Here is a 27889-nt window from a genome sequence, read left to right on the forward strand (position 1 = left end):
GTTGAACTTTGTTGAGAAAGATGTTGCTTAGATACCCACCGTGGTTGCTTAGTGGCTTTGCCATTGCGCGCCTAAGCACAGCGTCAATGGGTAAAGTGGTGGTTGCGGGGGCTGCATTTCGATCGCGGCAAAATACAAAAGTACATTGGGCGCACGTTGACGAGCCCCAAGTGACCAGATTATTCCAAAGATTTAGGCCCATAATATCCCAGAATTGCAGTTTATGTTTTGGCACGAATACAGAGTAAGGTGTGCACTTACGGCGGTGATTCAGATGGCCATACCGGAGGAGCAGAACGGTACTACACGGAAGAATCGCTCAAGTTTAGCATGCAACAAACAACCGACATATCCCGCTACGGCTGAGTGTGAAAATTACGGCATATGATTTGAGGCTACCCAAGAAAATTTATATTGAAGCTCTAGGTTCTAACAAGCCGAGGAACAACGAAATATACAACTTTGAAAGTTTAATGAAAATTTCGCGAAATGGGATTCAAAATTGTGGGCAAGCTAATTAAGCTCTGAGACCATGAATATACCTAAGCTAAACCAACTCTAGGCTTCTGAAACTTTAAGAACCTCTAACCCTATGCCCATATTAACAAGAACAGTACTCAGCGGCTTCTTATAAGTGTACCACTACCTCGAAATTGTAGCGCTTTGGTATCAAGAAAGACCCCGACATGAAGACGCCACTGCTTCCCAAACTAAATACGTTCTCTTTTTTATAATATGAATAGCACTGTTTGCTTACTTCAAGCATTTTTCGTTCTCCCAGTACCTGTGCAACCTCCTTCACTGATCTGATACTAATGGTGATTTTAACGGTGCTACTCATACAAGTACAAATGTTCGAAAATGAATTCGCCCTAAATATCCCCGTATGTAACAACACTATAGTTCAATAAGTTTCAGAGATGCTAAAACTGTAATCTTTAGTACCGGAGGTTGGCAAGCCGCGTTTATTTAAATTTTCTTTATGGTATGTGAAGATGTGATTAGCGTTCTTCATAGACTCTCCCCTCCCTTTCACATTGTAAATGAACGTGTATTCAGTTTTGCGGTGTGTCCCTACATTGGCTTAATGCTAACTGCCCTATCATCGTTGGCCGTCATGAGGAAGCTTCCACCGTAATTATTGCTACTAAATCTAGCGCTTTCCTTCTTTTTAATTTCAATGTGATATTACAAAATTTTATCAAAACTCAAGGCGGTTTTTACCGCTCACTAACCCCAAACTCGACAGGGCCCAAGCGGTAGACTGGAGGCAGCTATAAACAAAGACCTTCCCCAACACCGTCCATCTCCGGAGGATATATCCGGACATCTACTCAGATAACTGCAAACTATCCAGCAGGGCTCACGCATCTCTTAGACACATTCTCTGGGAATGTGAGGTTATATGCAAAGAAAAAGCAGTTTCCCCAGATGAAGCTGCGGCGCGATGGACGGCCGCGTTGCGCAGCTCAAACCTCGAAAATCAACTATGGGCCATCCAGCAAGCCCGTGAGGCGGCGAGGAGACAGAATCTCCGGACCACTTCGGGGGCGGCCTAGGTCCAGGCCACGAATTTGCCAGATTGTTAATAAAGTTGTTACCACCACCACACAATTTCTGGGAAGGTAAATATGTGTCCCTAGCTAGAACACTTGCATACCTAACTATAGTGTCGCTACTTTAACGTACATTTATGCTCTCTGTTGCACAGTTAGGCGTCATTGCCTCACAAATTATCACTTCTTCGTTGCTTTCCAAGCTTATATAAGCACTGCAACACGACTCTTACATATGCGCATTGACTAATCTTCTAATGCAAAGCATTTTTTGGTAAAACGTTGCTACTCTGACAGTGTCTATCTGTCTGTCTCTGTCTCTGTATCTGTCTGTCTCTGTCTCTGTCTGTCTGTCTTTGTTTGTCTGTCTCTGTCTGTCTCTGTCTCTCTGTCTAAACGCCTTGAAGGTCTCATGATCGTTTCGTCAACTAAAATACGCATAGTATGAAAGGGTGTATGACGAAAATAATAATCGGTCGTGATATGAATATCATGGCATGCGTCTAACGTAAGTCATCACACAGCCGCCTACGTCTTAGTGCTCTCATGGTCGTTTCGTTAACTTCGCAGGCACAAATTTGGCATAATATGACTAGAACGTATCAGCAACATCAATGATAGGGCATAATTTGGATATCATGACACGAGTGTCATGTAGGTCATGAAGCAGCCTCCTACATCTTGGTGCTCTCATGGTCGTTTCGTTCACTTGGTATCTAGAATAATTGGTATAGTATGTCAACACTGTATCACAAACAGAAATGACAGGTCATAACAGGAGATTTATGATTTGCTTGTCATGTACGTCTTGAAACAGCCGCCTACGTCTCGGTATGTACCAAATTGGTATTGTATATGAGTGCATGACGAACATAAAAACTCGCTGCCCTTCCAATCTGTGAAGGAAGACCAAGGAGGCTGTGTATGTGGGTCTCTTAATGGCGAACTGCACCGCTGCAGCGGGTTGACCCGGCATTGCACTATCTTCGGGATCGGCCCACGTATGGAGAGTCCTTAACGCCTGCTTAAACTCCGCTGCGGTTCTCCGGGATTTTGTTTCCATGCGGACACGATCCTAGGGGAACTAGCGCTAAACAGCTCTCCTGTAATTGATTGGTCATGTCATGAGTGAAATTCGTGACATGTGTGTCATATAGGTCATCAAACATCTGCCTACCTCTCAGTGCTCTCACAGTCGCTTCATCAACTTTGTAGGCTACGCGCACACTGCTTCGCATAGCATCGACTCCCACAGGCCGTGGGATCTGCCAGATTTTAATGTTGTCGTATAGTCTATCGATGGCCTACACAGGGATGTATGGAATGAGAGCCGCTTGAAGCATGAAATACACGTAGCCCCGCAGGGGCGCTTGCATCAGCAGGCGTTTGGTGTGTTGCGACACCGCGTACCCGAGAAACTAGGCTTGGCCCCTCCCGCCTTCTCCTTTCCTCTCTCATCATCTTTTTCTACACGCCCACACGCGCAAACACGCACACGCGCGCACACGCACAAACGCACACACACGCACACAATACATGCATATCCAGTTCTTGGCAACCTTCTGGAGACGTTGAGCAAAACTCCGGAGCAGTTATCCAGGAAATCAAGACTAGAATGGGAGGTGAATGGGGTGAGAACAAAACGAATGGGCATCGTTGGGAGATCAAAACGAGATCATCCGAGGAACCAGTCAAAATTAAGAAAATGCAGTCCCCTGCCTTCTACTCGCTGTACAGGACCGCAAAACATAGTGTAGTTACTGCGCGAAGAAGTTTTTCTTCCGATTCCAACGGTAGCGAGCAGAAAGGGTCCCAGGTAAAAGGCGTACACATGTCAGTCTCGAACCACTGGGCACTATGGGAGGTCGCGCTTCTCAGCCACGACCTCGTCGATCAACTTTGGGGCGTCCGGCCCGCCGAGGATACCACCCCTGTCAAACGCCCCAGGCCGTCACCTAGATTGGGGTGGTTATAGCTCCACTCATCAAAATTCGCCAAACGTCTTAAAGTTTTCAATCACTCACTCCTATTTCTTATTCTTGCCTGCTTACAACATCACTCAAGCTGCAATCTCTTGTACGCTGAAGTTTACTTGGTCAGTTCGAATAGCGACGTTGAAAACAGAAATACAGCACCCCGTACAATTAACTCACTTTCGGCGCTGAGATGTGGTTGCCGGTGTTTTCAAAGGCAGAGGCACGGGAGTCACGCGGCGCGGATTTGGCGCCGCCTCCAAAAGATGGCGCGTCGCTGCGTGGCCAGGCCGGCAGCGTCGTGCGAGCCGTGCATGGTTATGAGGGCTAAAATGGTTGAGTAAACGTCGTAACTACTTCAACCAGTCTTTCTTTCTCTAAGCCATGTCGTACTTGCATATACTCGAGATTCCAGTAGCATGGGCAATTTTTTTTCGTAATGAGCTCATAAAAATGCATCGCTTGTAGGCTGTATTTCCTTAAGAACTTCATCTAGGGGAGTCCTCAAATGTGATTCGGATACCGGCTTCTGATATGCAAGTACGTCGCTGACAGACGCATGTATGAATCATAGCAGGTCAACAAATCCTGCAGAGGTTGCAGAGGTTTTTGTAGTACCTCATCAGAAATACATCCTCTCATTTTTTCTTTGTCTTCGTCTACAACGGGCTATGTCTGCTGCTCGTAATAGATGAAAAAGAGCAAGAACATTGTGATGCATCTGATGCGCATATTATTTGATGATGCAGCAAATATATGGGGTCAAGGTTTGCGCGCTGAAGAAACGGAAATGTTCATTTTCGCTTCCAACAATATCTTGTTCTGCCCGAGGTATGTAATGGAGCGTAATAATGTTCCGAAGAGACCAACATTGCAGAATCTTGCGTGGTCGGCTCTCTTATGGCCACGAAGTATTGCATGCATTCAATACAGAGTTTCATAAATAAAATTGCACCGCGTATGCAAGCACTGCAATAGGATTCTTCTGCCACTAAGTGATTTTGGCTCGACGATAAAGAAGTCATTTTTTATGAATTGGCCTTGCAGAGCTGGGAATTAACACTATTTATGTTCATTGATAACATACAGGTGCCTATTCCAGCGGTAGCCCTAGTCACCTGCACCTGGGGCCCATAAGCAGCATCGATCACAAAAAGCCCAGCACAAGCCACGCTGGAATGGTGGAGGCCTCAGCAAGTTTACAATACGGAGCCAGGTAAGGCGACATTAAGAAACGTTTCATTGCTAAACAACTCGGAGACTACAGGGAATGCTTACCGGAGGTCAACTGTGCCTGCACCCTCTAAATGTTCAAGGGGAGCGCTAGCTCTGATGTCTGAAACGGGAACTGCATCAGCAGTTTTGCGCATTCGGCAGGCGGAGCTGGCGTTAACATACTTTCTTGTTGCAAGAGACCGACTCGACACGGACAGAGCAGAAAGCATAGGGTTTCCTACAGAATACTTGAGAGTACTCGGACACATCAATCGTTGAGACATCATCGGAATGATGGGAATTACATAGATTTGTCTGATTATTCACACGTTGTTGCGGAGCCGTTTATTAAGCTTTGTCTGCCTTCATTATCGTAAATTTCAGAGCAATCTATGCACTTAGAAGTGAGGAAGACGGTGCAAATACGTACAATCGGTACTAATGGAAACGACTGAGCTTGTCGAGGTGGCCAAATCCAAATGCGCCAAGCGTCTCAAGGCACTGGCTTGCCCGCAATAATTATATAAAAGCGTTTAACATTGCTTGTCGATACATGCGTCCGTGGCGTAATAGTTTCAATATTGGACCCATGTGCTTAGAGGTCCTGTGTTCGAATCCTGCCGTCGGACAATTTTAATATTATTTATTCATTACGCAGGACAGTGTCGAAAATAACTAGTTTACAAACTCACTATGCCGTTTGAAGCCTGGAGGGGGAAGTTAAGGCAAATCCATGTACCTCCCAGAATTCCCATGCTCCCGTAGAAACTAGCGCCAGAGTTATTATTTACTGGTTATTGTATGAAACTATGTCATTAAGGAGGGGAACACCAAATGGCGCAATCATGAAGCCATAACAACTTGGCCGATGTTCCATGCTATTAACACGCTGCAATATGCGGCACAGTTGAAGGCTCGTTTCTGTTTACTAACTCCAGCTTATGGAATACATATGGATAGTGAGGAGCATGATGTTAATTTAAATCAAGGCTCATAAAATGAAACAGTGTATCTAAGTGTACCCAGGGAATGTAGCGTGTGCTAAAGAAAAAAGAAACTTGCGCTAGAGCGACAAAACCGGCGGTGGCAGGTTGGCCGGGACGCTTGAGAAATGGCTCTTCTTCGTTTCCCTGAAAGTTAGATTTGTGTACGTGTGTCCGCCATGAACAATCACTTAATGACAGGCGTCACTGTTTTGTTGGGCGAGCTTTGAGTTCATAGGCCGAACATATTCTACAATGTCTCGACAGTTTCAGGGCACCAATCAATGGTTTATGTTAGGTTCTGGGCTACTTGCTGCTTGCGTGGAGTATTACCTGGCTTCCCTTTTTTTAACGTCATTGTGTGCACATTGCGTCAGTTCTCTTACCGTATACAAAGTGTGTTGTTGTGAACTCTCCAAAAAGGCACCTGAATTAAGACGACTCTCGGATATACATAACTGAATCTATACCCTCAGGCCCGCATCCAAGTGTATTCGGTGTAATCATAAGAGCGCCTGTTTAGGCGACTGTTGGCACACCCATAAGTTCGGTATATTGACTTTTTTTACCCGAAGACAAATCACAGTATGCGCTTAAGAAAGAGCGCGATCTTGCAAAACAGAAGCTATGCAGGTTCCGGCTATATTACCTAGAACATACATTGGCGCTGCACTGTTTTTTGCATGCATTGTAACGCGCGATGGGGTCACTTAGGGCATCGTTCTCGCAGGGCCAGTACAGTTTCAATGCCCGCATGGCAAGCGAAGCAAAATGACGGTTAAAATCTTTTCCTAAATCAGTACGTTATGAGCTGCTTTTTCTTTATTGCTACATACGCAAAAATATTGCTCACTCAGGAGGGCATGTGCTTTTATGTCCAAATATGTGAAACCACGGAGTGTCAGCAGGTCCCTCACGTTCGAGAACACAGATTTCCGTAAGCATTGCAACAGTTTGTCAGCGTATGCTATGTACTGTAGGTGAGAAAACTTTATCGAAAGATATACTGCTGGTGAACCAAACATTTTACGAATGTTTCATTTGAAGAAATCTATATCAAGCCAGCCATAAACATCTTTCAGGTTATGCAGCGTTCTAGATAACGCCGCGGACCTCTATAATATCCCGACATTCCATATGCATCACGATGTCCAACAGAAAACTCGCATAGACGGTGTCGCCAGATGTCCTTCTAGGTAATATTGCGAGAAAATTTGATATGGACTATCGAGGCCTGCTCGTAATAATCACCAAGACCCTTATGTCCTAAGTATGACGACACATGGGTAGCCAAGGCTGACTTCTGGAAGTCCCGTGAACATGTGCAAGTAGGAGGGTGACCAAGAGGCGGCGAACAGAGAAGTTCTTGTTAGACACTGGCTTCCCGCTCATGCATTGTTGTAGGTGGCCTGATCAGTGCTTCGGAAATCACTTGTAATAGGGAGTGGCGTCAAGGAACGTTCACTTTGGGACAAGCACCTGTAGCCCTCTTTGCAAGTTCTGCTCATAAAGGCGTCGCTGTGATCGCCAGTATTTGTGGTCGTTAGATAAGGTATTAGGCGTATTTTCGCACAAATGTAACATTAAGTGTTCCATTAATGAGTAAGTCGTTATTCAAATATACAATGTCTGTAATACCATGATACTGACTTTGTTTATTGATATTATACCTTGGTATTGATGTAATAGCTTGGCCCTTTGTCTTGCCAAATAACTTTTTGGTTCAAATCGATCTCGTAGCTGGCAGTATATTGTATCAGATCAATGTATGTGCGTAGCTTATAGTTGCAGGGCGCAAACGTTTCAAAGAGGGGACTTGTGCTCATGAGTTGCATCAACTTGCCGAAATGTTGGCCTCGGAAACAACCTTTGTTACGCCACTGTCAATCACCTCAGGCCTTATTGTTCGTTTGTTTTCTGTTCTAGAAATCCTCAGACCACGTGGGTTCACCAAAGCAACACGCAGTACTACACGACTGCACGCACATCCACCATCCAGGGTACGTGTGGGAAGGTTTTTAGACGTTGGTCTTCCACGCCTCGTCTTGCTGGCGATTAAGGAAGCTGATGTCTGGTATCGCACACGATACATTTAAACAACATCCCCACTTTCTCTCAGGAGCGTGGTTCTGCGCATGTAAATCTGAGTAGAATATTCTAAATTCAACAGCCGTTCCATGAAATTAGGTTGCCCTGTGACAAGATCGAACAGACTATTCGCTACGTCGATCAAGCTGCACACACGTGTGCGATTCTGTTCTAAGCACTAGGATAGTTTGTAGATTATACTTGAGCAATTCCTGATGCCCATTTACCGGACTTATGGTAGCTATATATGCATTTATAATGTTTAGCGTTCCCAATTAAAGAGGCGGAATGCAACATGCAATATAAGACGCTACCTGGCCATGTAAGATAGATTTCTCGCAGCTACGCGACAGGTTGTCTCGGTTTGCTGTTCGACATATGTCCACGTCGCGACGAATGAAATCAGTGTTAACGCTCCTCAAGCCTTACATTAGTAGCAATGCTTGTTTTTGGAGCTCTTTATTAAAGTGCATAATCGCATGATGAGTTCAGCTCGGCTGCGCATCTAGTTGTTACCTTAGATTTGATGAAAAAAAATCCTACAAAATAGTCGTAATAATTGGATGGAATGTAGAAACGCCAGACGCAGATGAAGACAACTGTGCATTATTGTATCACAATTTCGACAATTCCTTATACAGATAAAAAAGGCTTTAAAAACCTGAGGCTATGCTTGATCCGTCCTCGACATGGCTAAGTGTCCGAATCTAAGCTCAATTTCTTGAAGGAATGAATTGTTGTTCACACGCGTACACCATAGATGTACGGGAAAGCTATGCGGGTTTCTGCGAATTCTTACGAAAACTCATTGGTCCCCTCGCGTTCCTAGCAGGGAATGTGACAGTGTGGATCCAACACCTCTCATTTCAGGGTATGCACACAACAGAGACACCGGAAGCACCAGTTTCACACTTCCAGTCTACAGCAGCAGCGGTGGTGGCAAATACGCAGTGGCCAGTACAAGCCACGCGGGCACAGAGGAAGCATCGGGCATTCTGGGAAATGATGCTAGGTGAGCAAAACTTCTGTAGGAATTCCTTTCAATAGAGCAACTAATTTAGACGTCTTGGAAAGCCGTATATTGCACAGTTATGCTTGAATTGACGAACTTGTGCGATGGATTGAAGTTCTGATGCCTGAAGCTCCAAGTATCAGCTGTTCTTTTCACAATATGGTGCTGGCTTTAACAGGAAGCTTTATCTGGGGATCTGCTACCTAGGGCGTAAATGCGAGAGAATGAATCGTCTTGCTCCGCAACCACCGCAACAACATTGGTAAACCTTGTGTCGCATTAAAAACATAATACTGAAAATAAAGGAATTTCATTTTCGATTTGTTAAGAAAATTGAAACACAAGTATGGAAATTAGAACTTAATTAAGCTTCAAAAATGTAAAGATGATTTAAACTGCCCTAATATCACATCTAAAGTGCCCGAAATTGATGTATTACACAGCACTCAAAAATAAACTATTTTATGAGTAGAAACTTTGGAAATGCTCGCAAAAATGCCAACTATTTTACGCGTCTATTTTAGGATTGGTGATTTCATTATTTTTTCAAGTTGGAAGCCAAAACCAAAATTTTGATTCAGGCAATTCTTGGAATTTACCTGCGTCAATCAAATGCAATATATTTCAACGGAATTCACGCGGAATAAAGAACATTGTTTCTTTGCTTGACGGGTTTTCATTATTCATTTGTCCACGAATTTCTAACCTAATCAGGACGTAAGCCAGTCTAGAGGCCGGCAGAGCTGACATGATTTATGATGTAAACCAGAAGAGTTGAGCAGCACCATAAAATTCCATTAGCCACGTGAACAACAATAGCAACAAATATAGGTATAGAAAAAGCCCATTCCCCACACAATAGCACACAATGTTCACCTCAAGCTGAGCGCAGACATTTCAAAAGATCAAGAGACCGTAAAGCATACATGCACAGGGCGCGCGTGATTCTGCCCCCAAGCAACACGCCTGTGCGCCTTAAAGGGAAGCTGAAGAGTCTGTCGAATTCAATAAGACGCTCATATACGAATGCGGGAACATTATAAACCATGTAGGTAATATTTGGGTTTTTTTTTTCAATTAGGAGCGGCGTAATCGTCGGTTGAAATTGCGCTGTAGCTTCGCCCCCCTTCGAATGCCGCGCGCTGCTGCTGATGCTGACGATGCGAGCGGAGACCGGAAACCGCGGTGTTATGACGTCAACTCTAGTGTTTCCTTCCTTCGCAGCGTCCGCGACCGTGCCTAACCGCGCTTGTTTCTGCGTGCGTGCCATCGTAATCTGCTTCGATCGACCCTGCATTCCTTTGTTGGTGCGTCTGCGTGTGTGTAGAGTGGTAGTTAACGTGCGTGGTAGTTAACGTGCGTGGTAGTTAACGTGCGTTTTAGTTAACGTGCGTGGTAGTCAACGTGCATGGTAGTCAACGTGGTAGTCAACAGATGAAGGTCACTACACGTATTGCATGAACCGGGAAGCTTTTCACGCGTTTAAACTGTCTTTGTAGATTGCCGACAGCTTTGGACAGCGCAAAAATGCCGACAATCGCATCCCCACTTACGTTCCACGAGGAGGCATGCAGGAACAGAACACTACAGTTGTTTGACTGGAAACGAGCTCACTAGATCGGCGAAAGATCGGCGAGATCACTAGATCGCTTTGCAAAAAACATACTCACCAAAGAGCATTTCCAACACGAGTAGATCCCAAGACTTTGCTTTCGTTCGCGTCGAAAGCACTGCTCGCACCAGCATCGTTTGCTTCTTCGAGAGGCCGGCTCTTCGCAATCGGCTCGTACATGTAGGGAGTAACGCCGAACTCCTCAGAGAAACGCAGTCTCTCTAAATTTTCCATTACCGTCTCAGAAAAACGGCACCAAATTACCTGGCACCGCGCTTTATGTGTAGCGGCAGCGGTCGGTTACTAGAGTTGACGTCACGAGGCGCCCGACCAATCACAGGCGGAAACGAGACGCACAAGCTGGGCGTGTCCGCTGCTGCACTTTTCGTCGGAATAAAATATATTTGCGCTTTCTTTCACTCAATTTCGATACGATATTCGAATTCGGAGGGCTGAAAACGATCATGTACAGATGTTCACTCATTTTTTCTGGAAAACCTTTCAGCTTCCCTTTAAGTATTCTGCAAGCAAACGTCTCCCTTTGAAAGGGTACTGATCCTCACAAGTTCCGCCCCCTTGTCGACACGTTGGCTTCAGCTACAATCTTCACCTACATTTGTTTACCATCGCAGGCCGCACTGTTCATATGCGTATCTTTCTTGCATTTTAGAATTCCTGACGCCACCGGCGCTGAGCCATGGAGTACGCAGTACTACGTGGCTTGTGGCACAACTACAGTCTCCGGTAGGTGTGGGAAGACTTTCAGCCGCTGGTATACAAAGCCTCACCTTGCACGTGACTGCGCAATCTGTCTGCAGTCGTATACGTCACATTTCTAGAGCATCACCGCTGGTTCACGGGTGCGCGGTTCTGCACCTGTCAATCTGTGCTCTACATTCTGCATAGTTTCTAATACAAGAAACGTAACTGTTGCCTCATGAACTTAGGCTCACGGTTGAGATGATCTGATGGGTGAATCGCTGCGGCGATAGCACTACTCGCATCTGTACGGTACTGTGCTCCTGCTGAGGACAGTACTAGTAAGCCAGTAATTAAGAGAGTAAGCAGAGATTCCCAGTTTGCTATCGTGTCGACGTCGCTAAAAAACAGCAGCAAGGCTCCTTCAGCTTTGCCATTAGAAGAAACGTGTTTTTTCTAGGGGCTGCTTATTGTTGATTGAACTGTTTAACCGCATGATGAATTAAACTGTGCTGTGTTTCTTGTCCTTACCTAGCACTTCCCAGCAGTGCTACAATATAGTGTCAAATATTACCGAAAGTGGACGCGGAGGAGCCCGAGGCAATCTTTTTTCCTCCTCGTCCTATGTACCTTTATATGCTTTATGTGACTTTATCCGAACAAATGAATCAACGAACGAACTTGCATGCTCCCAAGCACTCTGAAATTTGTCTTCCGGGTCCTTAACAACAGCGGAGTGCTGCAACGCTAGAAATCCATGAAGAGCGCTTTGTACAATTGAAGCACGGTTCACATCGACGGTCTTCCATGTTTTCCATCCATTGTTTTTAAATGGTGACATAGGTTTCATGGTGGTGTCCACAAGAGGTCGTGGTCAACGATGATTTCAAAACAGTGATGGGTTCTCTTGTGCATGAAAGGCTGGCCATTAGTAGCCACCGGGTATCCGGTCATTCATTTTCGGATTAAGGTTACTTATGAGCATTTTGTTGTTACCGAGGTGCCGAGGCGCTGTCTCTTAACATAAGCATACGTCAGCGCTGCAGCCTTTTGTAATCTTGCGTGAACCTGCGGAGCAGCTACTCCTGAAGCCCAGATGCAAATGTCATCTGCGTAAATTGATAGTCTGACCGAGTATGGCAGGGATTCCGCTAGCCAAATCAGAGCTATGTTGAAAAATACGCGGTTTAGTGACCGGTAATTTCACCATCCTCGGTGAATCCAAATAAAAAGCTCATTCGGGTCAGGTTGCTCCCAATTCAGCGAATAGCGTGGCCTCCGATTTGAACGAGCAGGAGCGCGTCAACGATGGCTTCACGTGAAACGTTACCATAAGCGCCAGTCACGTCTTACGATAGAGCTATGGAGAGGCGTTTGGGTGTGTGCTGTTGTTGAATACGCCAAATCAATGACGTTGTCGACCGACGAAAGGCCACCTCAAAAGCCGGTCATCGCGTCTGCATAAACATTGCAATGATCAAAAAACAACTCGAGGCGCGTGTGGATCCTCCTCTCAATTAACTTGCCGACAAAGCTGGCGAGAGCAAGAGGCAGATATGATTTGAGTTCAAGGGGACTCTTTCCGTCACTCTAAGAAACGTTGGGATGACACAGCAAGACCTCTCGCTCTTCATGTTCAAGAAGACGTACAGCAGCGTGCGCTATATTATCTAGTCAGGGGCGAAGAGGAACGGCTGCAAATGGCTAGAGCAGCCTCCAATTCTTCCATGTAGAAAGGTTCGTCCACTGCCGAAGCTTGCGTGAAGGGAACTTCGTACGATTAAAGATCCTTTCGTAACACTCTCTCACCTGCAATTCTCTCACAAAATTCCTCTTCAACATTGGCTTCTCGACATCCTTGGTGGAGAGCCTGTGCCTTAAAGTGGTTGCGTTGCCGAGCAGAAACACGTACGCCCTGGAGATTAAGCCTTACGCGAGACAGTGCTTTGCGGGGGTCCAACTAGTTACAGAATGAGTTCCATTGCTCGTTGTATATTTGGTACATGTGGCAATGCATTTCCTTTTGCGTCCGCCTGGTCTCCCTCAGGTATAGAATTGACTTGGTGCGTCTATATCTGTTCTCAGCGTGTCGACGTACGGCACGAAACCTACGCTCGAAATAAGATCTAACGAATACATTGCTGCACCAAAAGGAAGATAAAGACTTAGGAGGGAGAGTAAGAAGCGACAGGGTCGAGCGCTCAGAGTCGTGATAGCGGTCGAGAGTAGTTTCTTACTCTCCCTCAAAAGTCTTTACGTTCCTTTTGGCGCAGCAATGTATTCGTTAGATCTCAACCAACTCGCCCAGCAACAAGTTGTGCTGAAAATAAGGCATCGCGGGACCAAAGTGAGATAGAGCCAGCTTCTGTACGACGACCCTCTCAAGAATGTCGGGCTGCCGTCATTCAAGAGGCAGAAGTCGTGGCCCGAAGCAGAAGGTACAAGAGTCCTGGCTCCTAAATTCTTAGAGAGAGAGAGAGAGAGAGAGAGAAAGAGAGAAAGCAAGGATAGGCAAGGCACGCCGGTACACCAGACGAGCTTCCGGGTTGCTACCCTACACTCAGGGTAATGAAAAAAGGGGAAGGGAAAGACTAAGCAAGGAGCAAAAAAGCCCTTTCATAGTAGGAGCTGCGTAGCTGTGGAAGCAATCGAAATTTACGGGCACCTGTAAGAAATCGACTTCAGGTTCAAACAATCGACGAATCGCCTCCAAATGGTCTCTCCTTTCATTGAAGTGCACAGTAGCAGGAACTTGTATTTTTCGTGCATTTTTCTTTCTTAAAGTACTGAAAGCGTGCTTCAGTGACCCATCCTACTCCTTTCGTTCAACCGATAAAGAAGAGGCGCAATAAACCGTACACGTCTGGTGTATAACCAGCACAGGCGATGCAATAAACTCTGCCTTATTCGCTTAAGCGCACTCTTCACTATTAATGCGTAAGCATTCCCTGTTGAATACTCCAGCAAAATAAGTAATTAACACGAAAACTAATTTGTCTGCAAAACCTTTGGTCTGCAAATAAAATGCATAAGTGGTGAAGTTAGCACATCCTACTGTTAAAATTGGGTAAATGTGCATGATTGGTCGCTTTAGAATAGATAAAGAAGCAATGTAAAACGACAAAAAGGAAAGGAAAGCGGTTTTGGTCGTCCCCTTGGAAGCCTACTCTTGCGCATTATATATGTGCATGCAAAGAAGCCTGCTTTGGGGTGTGGAGTATAAATAATCATAGAAAGGCTCGTTGGGAAATGCGATAATAGTGTAATTGTAGATGATTGGCGGCCTAAAAAATTTTCCTCCTCTGAAATTTTTCTACGTCGCGCCTTCAAGAATAACCAGCTTGAAAGGCCTGTATCTCGCAAATGCCAAGGATATCTTCACATTTCATCCCACAAAGATAAGCGCAATGAGGGAATTGTCGTTTCTGAAATGCAACGCTTAAGAAAAGTGAGACTTCAGACCATGCACAGTGAGGCTAACCAGTGCATAGCAGCGGCCAAAGCAAAAGGTTAATTGTCACTGGTTTCCTCCAACATCGAATCTCGTTCTGCTCCCTCTACAGACATGTATCCATCCAAGTAACCAACCAAGTATTGGCTATTTCCGAAATGTGGCTTGCTGAACCAGTTCTAATCCGAGAGTTTCACTATGCAACATGATGCGGTATATGCAGGACACACATGATAGAGAACACAACATGCTACCGAAATTCTGCGAATTGTCTACTAATGAGCAAGCATTTTTAGACATCAGAAAAGCGATCGGTAGGTAGACATTCATAAGATACGAGAAGCAAGTAAACAAAAGCGAACTAACAGCAGTGTCAAAGAACGGCTATCCATTACGAAACAATACTCAGAATTTCTGTAGCATTTTGCAAATTCCATATTTCATGAAAGTGCGTGCAACAGAATTTTTTCGGACTCGCGATCCAAGCAGCACGGCATTTTTTAAGAAGACCACCGTTCCATGTAGCGAGTGTGAACGAAGTTTACGACAGTGACGCCATCCCTGGAAAGAAATCGAAATGGGCCGCAGGGTCCCGGCCCTGGCATCTGTTCTCCATTCGCATCTTATGAAATGTCTGAACAAAGAATCAGTGTGTCCACGTGTCAGGCATCCAGTAGAAGCGATAGAACCACACTGAAAGCCACGTAGGCTTTACGGCTATAGCCGGGCGCGAAGCATCTTCCAATATTTCCAAAAAAAAAAAATGCACTCAAGCTGTCGATGGTCACCACATGTTCACAGAATCAACAGACGAAAAAAAAAAAACAAACGCCCGCTGTTCACGCAAGAAGGGTGGAAGAAGAGCTCGTCAACACCAACATCGAGAAAGCACGACCGCCCTACCATCGACCTCAGCGCCCCCTCACAGACCGGGGACAAACTGCGTCCGCTTTGTGAGATAGTTCTGGAAATGAAACTGTTTCCATTTAGCGTACGGCAAAGAGGATGAAGGCGAAAGCCTGCGCACTCGCAAGAAATTCCTTCAATTACTTTGACATTGTCATTCCAATGCGTTGTTACTTTCTATTATTACTTGCTTTCGCTTAACTCGTTTTTTTCTTGGGCTCTTTTTCGGTCGCCTATGCATCGCCACTGTTTCTGCGTGGCTAAAGGCCCGCTAGAACGGGCGTGGCAAGTCTATGAAGGCCACTGGGAGGCACACGCTGGTTGCCTGAATGATTTTTAGCCCTTAATTCGACGAAGGTAGCTACAGGGGCTTTTATATATTCTCTTAGCACAGAATGAGAGGGAGACGGAAACGCAGATTAGGCAGACAGCGCTAACTTTCAACGACAGATGCATTTCCAGTTCACGCAGACGTGCTGATAGTCCTGAAAACGTCATAAGACACGTACTTGTACGTTGCTCGCCAGGCAGGAACAAAACCGGAGAAACCACACGCACAGACTTTTGTGGTGACACTGCTTATTTAGGAGGGCGTCCGTTCAACGCGAACAAAGGTGATCGAACTCTTTTCCTTTATATTGATAAAGAAATACTGGCACATGTGCTTGAATGTTGATGCCATTACGCCGGACGGTCAAATATTCGACCCATCACCCATGAAGGGCTTTCCCCTTAAAAAGACATGTCAACGGTTTTTAACTCGGAGAGGCGGTTACACGGTTTTGATCATTTGGTGGCAAGACAGCGCGAGTTATTTGAACGCCTCTTCTACCGTTAAAAGATTAGCATTTTAACGCCGAGATAGTGACGACACTCTATCGTTTTTCTTTTTTTTCCCCTTGAGCTCTATGGCTGCCTTCTTGTTTCCAAAGCGCCAATCGTTTCGTTTGTTCCCTCCACTCATCGGCACTGACTGCGCATGCGCTATGATTCCGCCTGCTTCTTTCACGAAACCGACGCTAATGCTCCAGAGGCGCCGAAGCAGCCATGGATGAAGAAAGTAACAGTGGAAACACGCCTCCTGCGTTTACCTTCCGCGAAGAAGTAACTCCGAACACAATCCAGGAATTCTTCCAAGGCGCTTCGGGCACCCCCGACTGTAGCTCTACGTCAGTCTTGCCGCTTGTAAAAATTCTCGACGAATATTGTTCCCGTAGGTATTTCCCGGAACGCAGGCGTTGATAGCTATAGATTTGTTCTTACTTCAAAGCGAGCCTTTGACAGACAACTTCAGCCTGCGTGCGTTGGCGACATTACCTTTTTTAGCGCGTCGATGCACGGGTGATGCCAAAATATCTTCACGGGAAGCATAGCTGCGGCTGTTTATCGTTAAGGTCCAACGTTATCTCACTGCGGGAAGCAAAAGCTTCCATGGAAGAACATGTTCGTCGCTCGTGTTTGGTCACCGCGTCACACAGCTGTTGCGGTGCCACAGTGGCTACGGCATTGGCCTGCCGAGTTCGAGGTCACCCATGATGTTCCTGGAACAACGGCCTATCATCGCTGATGGTGAAATGCAAAAACACTAGCCGATCTACGTGCCTGTTATAGAAACCCAGGCGGTGAAGCATCATTTCCTTCGTGTCAGGCTTTTCGAATGCTGCTCGCCACGACCTTACAAAAGCATATTTTTCTAATGGTCCTCTTTGAGCTAAATAAACGTCCTTAAGAAAATAATGTGCAAAATATCGGTAGGCGGGAGCCAGCTAACCCGAAGCAAACCAGGCACTTCCGACGTATCTTTAGATTCTGGTATTCGCGTACGTCCGATGTACGTTTAGAAACAGCGATCACCAAATGGCCCGGCAGTGCCCACTACTTCACCTGATTTACCGCGCCGGCAGCTAGTGTTGGAGCATAAACAAGCTAGTGCATGGGCAGGTCCAGCCCGCGACCTCATTCCGCAATGCCGGCAAAACCGAGACAAACGCATAGAAAACGAGCAAAGAAATTACTCCTTCGCACTACCTTGGCAAAGTCAGATATTCAAGGAGCAAAAGCCCCCATATTTTCCCTCCTGCACCCCCTTTTATCGCGCCTGAGCATAAACGTCCGGCGATCCCTAAAATGCCATCTCGTGATGCGTGACTGTCACGGCCGACCGATGCGCCCGCTATAGGAGAGTTTGTCTAACACCTCACCTAAAAACACTCCCGAACCGTTCACACGTGCCGCTCATCATCCTGCGGCTGTCACCTTGGTGATGCCTTGCTTCGTTAGCTGAAGCGAAAGTTATAAGTATACTTAAGTTCTAAAGCAGCTTTTAAAGAATAAACCTCCGACAACTTTTTTTGCTGCCACGGTAAAGAAGTCGCATGTTAGAATTATTTGCGGTTTACAACTGTAGATGCACGTCCCTTCATTCACGTTTTCTTTCTGAGGCTTATGTCTGCAATTGCGCCTTGTTCATACCCTGTAACTCAACTTCATTTTTCGGAAAGGCAGCTGCACGGGTCACACGTGAAGCAAACTGGAAAGAACACATTTTGTCACATAAGCTTAACTTCAGCTGACTGCGTCCTTTTCTTCTCATGTGTTCAAACTGAGTCTTCCATAAGAGGCAACTGTCGGTTCTCTATTACTCTGTGGAAGCCGTGTTGCTCGTAATTTTAATTATTTATAAGATAGATTCCTCGTGGCACGGATCTTTATTCGTCATTCATTTAAATTGCCGTGAAAATCCTAATACCGGCACGGCGATTTTGAATCCAATTTGTCGCGGAAGGAGCATCTCCTTTTATTACAGCGCTGCTTTGAATCAAAGCACGCAAGGACTTCACGCAGCTTCTTTTTTTTTGAGCATCACCCTATCCTAAACACAATAAGATAAAAAAAATTCCGGTGTACCTATTTGGAAATTATCATTGCGTTTCTCCTCCACGAGTTGACGCCACGACAATTTGAAATCCGAACACCTATACCCAACTACAAGGCACTAATCAGAAACGCCGTAAGTGAACAAAAGTTTTAGTTCTACACTAAAGTAAACTAAACGGGACTTGCATATTCGTGCAAGTCGAAGAGGCGTTTCGCACTACACGTATTACACAGGGTTGCCCTTGTGCCAGCCAGCAAGTGAGCATTTAGGTAAAATGAAACATTACATGTATCCCGTTGATTAACAGAATAGCAGTTAGGTTGTTCCAGATTTTGGTTGTACAAAAGCTTCATCACATATTTCCCGCCTTACCTGCAAGCAAAGTGTCCGATAAAAATACATATGTCTAATTCTAGGATTTGTGACGGCTCCTTCGAAGACCTGTGGAACGCGTTGAACGGCCACAACGGTGGCAGTGACGTCACGGGTATGAGCGGCATGGCCTTCGACCGTAAATACCACTCGCGAAGACCCTTAACAAGCCTCAACGGAAATTATAGTAACTTAGCGCGCTAAAAACGCGGAAACAAGAAAGGTCGACAAAGACAAACGGAAAGAACAGTTACATAGGCCACGATAGCGTTGCAGTTACTGCACAAGAGGACACACTTTATGGGCGTCATCATGTCGGTTTCCGTATGAGTGGCTCCAATTCGAATTAACAGGATAGCTGATTGGAGAAGTTTGTGCCTGAACGTCATACAGCGCGATAGCCATACTTGGACGACGCAACTCACAAGGACATAGTTTAGAGCTTTGTTGCTCTGCTCCCCCCCCCCCTCCACAACGAAGAAACAGATATCACATCTCTGTAAAACTGCATGTGTCAGAGCACCTGAGGCGGCCTATATTGGTTCATGAATTACTAACTTACAAACATTTTGACTGTTTACGAGCGTGTTACAAAAGTCCTACCCACAACATAGTATCATATTTCAGAGCGACGCATATTATATCATTTTGACTTTAGAGGTAATATTAGATGTATCCAAAACTATGTTATCCTTTTTATTGCCCAATTAGATTTAAAAGCTTGATAGTGTTCATATTTTAGAAATTCTTTCACATTGAAAAATTCTTATAAAAACATTCACAGCCCGCACAAAACTTCGTTTGCTCCAGTCACTACATTTTAACGGATTCTTTTAAGTGCAGCAGACCTCGGCAAATTTAGTCCAATGATTACCGCGAACTTATGTATTTAGACAGAATCACGCGAGCTAAACTTTAGTTTTCTGCGCTACTAGGGAGCTTTACAATAACGAGAGCGCGGCCTTTACGGTTAAGGCCGCTAGTTTACGGAATTTTGCATATTTTCCATCGCCACCTTAGTAAAGCCTGAAATATGCTTATTGCTGCAAATGTAGAGCGAAGATTTGACTCCGATTACAGACATAACACAATTTGGAGGACGCTTTAGCTTCGCCTTTAAGAGTGCAACGCGATACCATTCAAAGATCCCTGGCTGCTTCTCGCGCTTCTCGGTAACTGCAGGTTATGTAACCGTAACGTTTACTGGGAAACGCTGGCGGCAAAAGCTATGCACGAAAGCGAGCTTTCCGGAAGAAACACCGCTTATTACGTGCGCCTTGGATTCTCGGTGGTGGGTACGCCACTGTCTGTGGTACAAGAGTGGTAGAAACGCAAGAAAATTGCTTTGTGCTTGAGTTTCCGCGTAAAAGATTGTTTTCTCGTACATTCAAATTACAGTCTGGTGCTATATCTGTTGGTTGCGTGTAAGTCGTACTTTACTGTTTCTGACGCATTTTACTTAAATTCATTTATTTCAGTAACGCATTTGCGCTACACGGAAGGCCTGCGTGATAGGGTATGCATGCTTCGGTATTACTTTTTGCTCACAAGACGGTCAACGCCAGCGCCGGACGCAGACACCGGATTATCTGCGACACGAGGCCCGTAGTGCTATCACGTTAAAGATGCCTAATCTCATCTTCGGCATGGAACGCTGTCGTGTTCTATTCTGCTGTACTTATTACAGATAGAATAAACTTTAATGTCCAACGGATAAGGCGATCTACCCACCCCCCGAAACGCAGGTCAGGGGGCGAGTGCCGCCGCCTCAGATGCAGGCTGGGAGGTCTTGGGTCCCAGCAGCCTCTTCAGCCAGTTGGACAAGCCAAAGCTGGAGCTCAGAGTCCGAGCTGCGCAGCAGGGTCTCCCAGGTGTCTCTACTACCTATTTTGTGCGTTCCCCCGGGAGAGTACGGACATTCCCATATTATGTGGTCGAGGGTCCCTCTCGCCCCACAAAGATTACATCTATCGCTCCTGGCCTCGGGGAACATGTGGTTCGCCATAACCGGGTGCGGATACGTATAAGCTTGTAGTCGTCTCCACGCGACTGCTTGTCTGTTGTTTAATTTTGGGTCTGGTGGGGATACCAGTCTACGAGCGTATCTATAATGCTGCGTGATCTCCCCATATTTTAGAATGCGCTCTCCGCTGCCTTGGTTACTAATATACAGCACATATTTTGGGAGAAACTCAACAGTGCATAAATTCCTTCACGCACGTCTCTTTCATCGTATGTATTGAAGGCATATTTCAAAAAAGAGCACCGCATACGGAAGCACTCAAATCAGGTTACCCTATCACTAAACCTCAACTAAATCTCCGTGTTTTTATTTCAGAACGACATGTTCACGCTCGTTGAATGACCATTGCACAGTGAGGAGCTAACACCTCTGTTATTCTCGCAGGCCATACAAACGTGACTGAAAGCGGAATCACCAGTTCCCTACCTATGGTGTCCAGCAGCAGCGTCAATCACGCACAGCCCAGCACAAGCCGCGCTGGAATGGAGGAGGCAACGGCCGTTCCGGAAAACATCGCTAGGTGAGCCCACGTTTGGAAAAATTTCTTCGCACAGAGCGAATCACAGACGGTGCGTAATGCTGCCCGTGGTACAACTATGCCTCCACTGTCGAACTTTTTCTGTGGAGGAGAGCTCTTATATGTAAAACGCGCATATAATCAACCGTTATTCAAAACACACGGCATGGTGGATGTGGTGCTAACATGCTTTTCGTGCTCAGCGCTCTTGCAAGTTTGTCAAATGCGTACGTACTACGCCATATTCGTTTGCAAAGATAGTAAAGAGAAAGGCGTCCGTCTAAAGACAAAATTAAATGAAATAATGGGGTTCTTCATGCCGAAACCGCTTTCTGATTATGAGGCACGCCGTAGCGGAGGACTCCTGAAATTTCGATCATCAGGGGTTCTTCAACCTGCACCTAAACCTAAGCACGCGGGTGTTTTCGCATTTCGCCCCCATCTAAATGCGGCCACCGTGGCCGGAATTCGATCCCGCGACCTTGTGGTCAGCCGCCTAACACCATAGCCACTGAGCAACCATGGCGGGTGTGTAAAGCAATCGAGCAATCCAGTGACAGGCCACATTCCTTAAGTGACGTTCATTTCAGAGTGCAGCGTTGACTTTCGATTATTCGACTATATGCCAAATGCTCAAATATTGTGCCGCTTTATGACTTTCGCTTACCAAGGTAACCTACGACCCTGGAGGCATGATGACTGTATGACGCTAACGCATGATGATGGAATAAGAAGGAATGATATTACGAGGTCACCGGTTTGAATCCCAGCCTCGGCGGCCCCAATTCGATGTGGGCGAAATGTAAAAACACCCGTGTAGTCAGATTCAGGAGCATGTTAAAGAACCCCAGGTAGTCCAAATTTCAGGAGTCCCCCACTACGGCGTACCTAATAATAAGATCGTGGTTTTGGCACGTAAAACCTCATAACATAATTTTAATTTTAAGGAATGATATTGATGTAATGGTAAAGTCGCTCAATCGCGACGCCATGAGGACAATGACAGGTGCTTTCTTAAGTGATGATCATGGTATAACATAGAAGACGTGACGACGACGGTAAGATAACCGCATGAAAAGCGACAATGATGACAACCGCACCGCCAAGGTGGCACTGGCTATACCGTATGACAACGAATGCATGATAGCGTCTGTGTGACGACAACGCAATGACAATGGCATGACAACGACGGCATAATCCCGACACGATGGCGACAACATAACTGCGGCCTAATAACGAACAAAAAATGACGTCGATACATCAACGAGGGTGGTGCGACTGCATGACGACAATGGGATTACGACACTGAAGTGACGACGACGGCGGCTGCTGTGAATCACGCTGCCTCTCGCGATCTCCCGATTAGCGAGGCAGTCGCGCCTCACTTGGCTCCGTTTGCAACGTGCCGCACGAGACACTGTCCGCGCGAGCCAATATATCGCGAAATGAAAACATGTACAGAGCTGGCCTCAAATTAGCCATTAGGAAGTAACAGAATCGTCGGGGAACATTTTTGTACGGTAAATAGTTTACCTTTGTATTTGGTGCTCAACCCCAGGCAATTAAGCAGTGCTTAAGGTCGCATTTAGGTCGACGTTGATCGTGAGAAGAATCCTGTCTAAATGTTGATTTACATATTTCATCAGGTGAAATTTTGCTATTCTTTATGAAATAAATATTTATTTAATTTTATCGAGTTATGTTAGGTGGTTTATTACCTCCTTTTACTTAAGTACATATTGCGACATAGATACCACATAAACCAGTAGAGTTAATGAGCAAAACGAGAACAAGGTGAAAGCAGGAGCCTACGTTTCGATAAGTGGATTTGTCTACTCCCGCCTTCCCTGTGTTTTCCAGTAGAGTTAAGAAAGACTTACAAAGTAACATCACGTGGGTTGAATCCTGGCACATATTTGGCTTAGGCGCCTCAACAAAAGTAGCAGAATAAATGCGACTACACAAACCTAATTCTGAAAAAGCACCAGCGGCGCACACAGTGAAAAACAACGGTATGGCGCGCTGCGTCTCAAGGGCAGATTTACAATTACGTTACCACGCAAACTCGCCCTACAGTTCCTATTGTTCATATACTAATATATCATATATAGAAGGTAGAAGTAATAGCTAGAAATGTTCATTATTTTATTGAATAAATACAAGTGTGTGCCACTAAATCAAAAGAAATAAAGAAATATACAGGTTATCTATGTTACAGTAAAGCAAATTGCCATCAGTGTTGAAATCGATATTTAGTGATTTCATAAGTTTCGCTCTCAAGCGTGAATAAGTGTCAGGATGAATAATTTGTTGGGATTTAACTGGCTCTATCAAACGAAATTTGATTGTTTGATAGTTCTAATTTCTTTATTAAATATTCCGGTCTTGATGGCGGCCAAGCTGGCATGATTCCAAACGCCGTACAAGGTAACACCACACGACTGGGACCAAACCATAACATTTCATGAGTCATGTAAACAACCGCTACAAGAATAAACAAAAGTATGCAAGTAAAAACCCATTAACGCATGGATAGGGACCAATGTTCATCTAGTGTTTAACGTAGAGATTTAAAGAGTAACAGGCTGCACAAAAGACATGCACCATACGCGCTGTGTCTGCTGTTCTGCCCGTTGTATTTTTCTTCACTAACCGGTAGAAAAGATGTCGTACCAGCAATGCCTTAACACAACGCTTGCAGTGTTCATTATCTTACCCAGAAAAACAAAAGAAAATACTAACTTCTTCGGTAGCATACTTCATCCATTGAACATGAAAACCCTGAAGCATTTGATGTATCTGTGCTCGCTACGTATGGGGGAAATGATTGCGTGTGTGTCATTCTCACGATACCTTCGGTAGGAGCAGTGTGCAATTCAAATGCGAGTGAAATATTAAATGACTTCATACAAACATTGCAGGCAATCTTGAACCCGGAAGTTGTTCATTGTATTCGATGTGAAGGACTTCAGTAAATGCACAGACACTTGTCAGAATTAAAGCGAATAGTTCGCCTTTGCGCCATTTCCATTTCTTATGGTGGAGCCTCGAATAGCTAATTGCAATGGCTTATACCGGCAAGAAAGCGGCTCTAGTGCAGTGAGAGAAAAATACCATCGTGTTTAGATCTGCTTATTCCTTATTTAACGAGCCTTACCAGACATTTCTTCTCCGTTCGAGTAGGAAGAAATACCAAAACCACGTTTTACATATTACATTATATATAGCCTATGTGAGAGAGGTAAGGGTCTTCTTATTTTCAAGTTTAGCCACACAGACCATCAAAGGCAGCAGCGTTCAATTTACGCAAACTAGAGCCACAATCGAGCGCCAAGATTAAATGCTTCAAGTTAGCGCTAAGGTTCAGAGCGACGGCTTATCATTAACACAAGATTTTGTTATCAACCTCTCAATTGTCAAGATGTGTTTTTCTCCTTTCGTAACAAAAGTCGGCCGTTTTGAGCTCCTTTTTTCTGTGTCCTTGCAGGAATGCTCTTGGAGCCGGAGGAACGGAACAGCGAGAGATGCGTAGTGTCTGTGGCACCGTTTCGAACAGACCGGACGCCTTACACGGGCACGCCAAGGAACAAACGGAGGTCACATCCCAGATTTGTAAAGCGTGTGGTCAATCGTCTGTGAAGATGTCTAAGTCTGTCCAACATTGCCGCAACCTCACTGGCAAAAAACACAAATGCAAAACCTGTGGTAAACAGTTCCACCGGGCAGGTCACCTAGCTGAGCATTACCGCACGCACACAGACGAGAGACCCTACAAATGCAAAATATGTGAAAAATCGTTCCGGAATTCTCAACATCTAAAAATCCACAAGCGCACTCATACAGACGAGAGACCCCACAAATGCCAAATATGTGGTAAATCGTTTCGGCAGTCTAGTCACCTAGATAACCATAGGCGCACCCATACAGACGAGAGACCCTACAAATGCCAAATATGTAATAAATCGTTCCGGGCGTCTGGTCACCTAGATAACCATAAGCGCGTGCACAGAGGTGCGAAACCGTATATTTCTAAAACATGCGGTAAATCATACACACAGTTGGCAGCTCTCCGTAAACATGAGCACGCTCACGCAGAGGAGAAACCTCATGCATGCCAAAAATGTGGTAAATCATTTGAAAGCAAATATGACCTCAAGAGACACGTAGACTCCGAATGTGGAAACAGCGCTTTTGTTTGCGAAATCTGTGATCAATTCTTTGTGAACAATTCGACTCTTCTTCGTCACCGCCGAACAAAGCACGAGGATAGAACACCGTATGAGTGTATTCAGTGCGGTTGTCGTTTTCCAGACAAAGAAGCACGCGATAGGCATGTGTGCCAGAAGGAACGCAAGATGTGAACGATTCCGTCTGGTTTTTCGAAATTGCGCGACAAGACCTCATCGCCAGAAGTATGTGGCGTGCTTCAATATCGAAAAACACTAGGTAATGACCAGCGCTCACTGTTCCGTGAACTATGTTGTTGGTGAACGTCGCTTAATCAAACTGATTTCAAGACAAACCTTAATGGACGGCAAAATTGTGTTTTGCGTAACTAGAGGGTTGAGGGAAATGCCCCCAAAGATTCTTGACCCCCATCTGGTTAGAGAAACTTCTTGTGAAGGTCTTTTGACAGTGTACCAGCGAAGTAGCTTTGATGAACCATATTTGTATTCATATTGCAGCGTATACACAACGGAATATGTCTCTTTAGGAAGCACTTGAGAAAGGACGTACTGTATTCTTGTCAACTAAAAAGTAATTTGTGCCGTTAATCGAGGTCCAGTGGCAAAGTTGCCTTCGAGAGAAAGCACTTGCAGATGCTTTTACGACAATGCTTAACTACATCGTACACGTTTGAAAAGTATCTGCTTGAGAAAGTTCGTTCAATGCATTGGCTGTTCTTTGGCGCCTTTATTCATACCGAAAATGTTTTTTCTATACCATAAATTAAGCTGATCATGATAGTGAGAAAGTATTAGATCCGAATCATTTGAAAATTCTTTATATGACATGGCCTCCCCCTAGGAAAATTTTTAGTTGTTTGATTATGGCAGGACTTCTGAAGTTTAATAGGCAGCTTTTTATCCACTCGGAATTCATCTGTTTTGACTCGCACTGCTCGCTAGTAGCAGCTGTATGATCTTTTTAGCCTGATGGAACAGAAGTTTCTGTGCAGAAATGACGTAGACATTGTCGTCGGCTAGTAAGCTTGTCACAACATACTACTATCGCACGTGAACGCTCATGTGGCCGAGAATACCAGGAACATCATGGTCCAATCAGCAGTCCCAATGACAATCCTTGTGTCGCCAGCAACGATCACGCTGCAACAGCCAATGGAGCCACCTTTCTTCTACAGATCATCGTTTAAGATCCGGAAAGCTAACTGCAAACCGAAGCCTAAATCGCCACATATAACATATGAAAGCGCGACTAGCTGCGTCAGGACTATTTCTCATTAAAAGACACCGCTAGGACGTGGTTTAAAAAAAAAACGAGCCTCCGGCATAACAGCATGGGAGCTGTTTTGCAGGGGCTTCCTACAAATATTCACGAGCGCCATGTGCAAGGAGCCGGTGAAATCCATGATATAAACTTGTGTGCCGCTACCGAATAAGCACATCGCGAACTTCACGGAAGATATGAACCATTTGTTAGGCACGCCGACCCAGGCATGTCGGATACGCAAACGTGTTTCCTCATGCGCGGTTTGAGGCGAGAGATCGACGGCGGACTGATTCGTGAACCAGCCAAGACCGTCGCGAAATTTCTAACAGAAGCTACATCGACGAGGCGCTGGAAATGTGCACACGGCCACATGGCCGCCGAGTGCTTTCGCCGAAGTGAAAAATACAAAGCCTAGCTTCCGGCAAGCTCCCAAGGCCGATTGGAGCCGTTGTCGAATTTTCAGTGTCGGCGTTTGGGAAGCCGGGTTTAATAAAAGTTTCTCTGAGGTTTCCGAAAGCGTACACTGCCATCTGGATGTGGGAATGCGATTACCATTCTTGCCCAACTTTCGCCATCCCTGCTTCATATTTTAAATTGAAGGTGAATTTAGCCCTCCCACATGTTTCTTGTTCCTCTCCTGCAACGCGTTATGTCGGCAGGTTGAAATAGAAAAAGAAAACATCGTGACCTATCTAATGGGTTTATTACTGAATAATCCCCCCAAACGTGTTGGATCAAAATGTTTTTCGTTTCGAACAATATCGTGTTCCGTGCGCGGCACGAGATAGTGCGTAATAATCTTCATAAGAATTCCACATTGCGCCATCTTGATTGTGCTCGGCTCGATCAGTTTCAGATAGAAATGCTACCGCGTACGGAAGCACTGCAATAGCGTTCCAGTACCACGAAATGCTTCTCGCCTCAACACATCCATCAGAATGAAATATTCATTTCCTGAGAATTTCTCTTGCTCAGTGGCGAATGAACACCTTTGCTGTACTTTAGTACCGTAATTGTGCCACTGGCAATGTAAGCACTAATTACTTGCACCTGTGGTACAGCAGCAGCATAGACCATGAAAGGCCCAGCACAAGCCGCACTGGCAAGCAGGAATCAATCAACAGCCATTTTAGAAGATCGCGCCCCCTAAGCC

The 27889-nt window shown here is 45.3% G+C and overlaps 2 protein-coding genes across 2 annotated transcripts in view; both read left to right on the forward strand.

Annotated features, from left to right (window-relative positions):
* Positions 1–27889, forward strand: part of LOC129384642 (uncharacterized) — a 149196-nt gene that overhangs the window by 14035 nt on the left and 107272 nt on the right. The gene's annotated exons all lie outside the window — the stretch shown is intronic.
* Positions 3723–27881, forward strand: LOC140218389 (uncharacterized). Its single transcript, XM_072288109.1, has 8 exons — positions 3723–3846; positions 4619–4745; positions 7654–7727; positions 8686–8827; positions 11110–11183; positions 20491–20616; positions 21153–21288; positions 24773–27881. The coding sequence occupies exons 1-8, from the start codon at positions 3723–3725 to the stop codon at positions 25644–25646; spliced, it is 1677 nt and encodes a 558-aa protein (XP_072144210.1). The 3' UTR covers positions 25647–27881.

Source organism: Dermacentor andersoni, chromosome 5 (genome assembly GCF_023375885.2).
Source record: "Dermacentor andersoni chromosome 5, qqDerAnde1_hic_scaffold, whole genome shotgun sequence".
In the NCBI taxonomy this organism is placed as follows: domain Eukaryota; kingdom Metazoa; phylum Arthropoda; class Arachnida; order Ixodida; family Ixodidae; genus Dermacentor; species Dermacentor andersoni.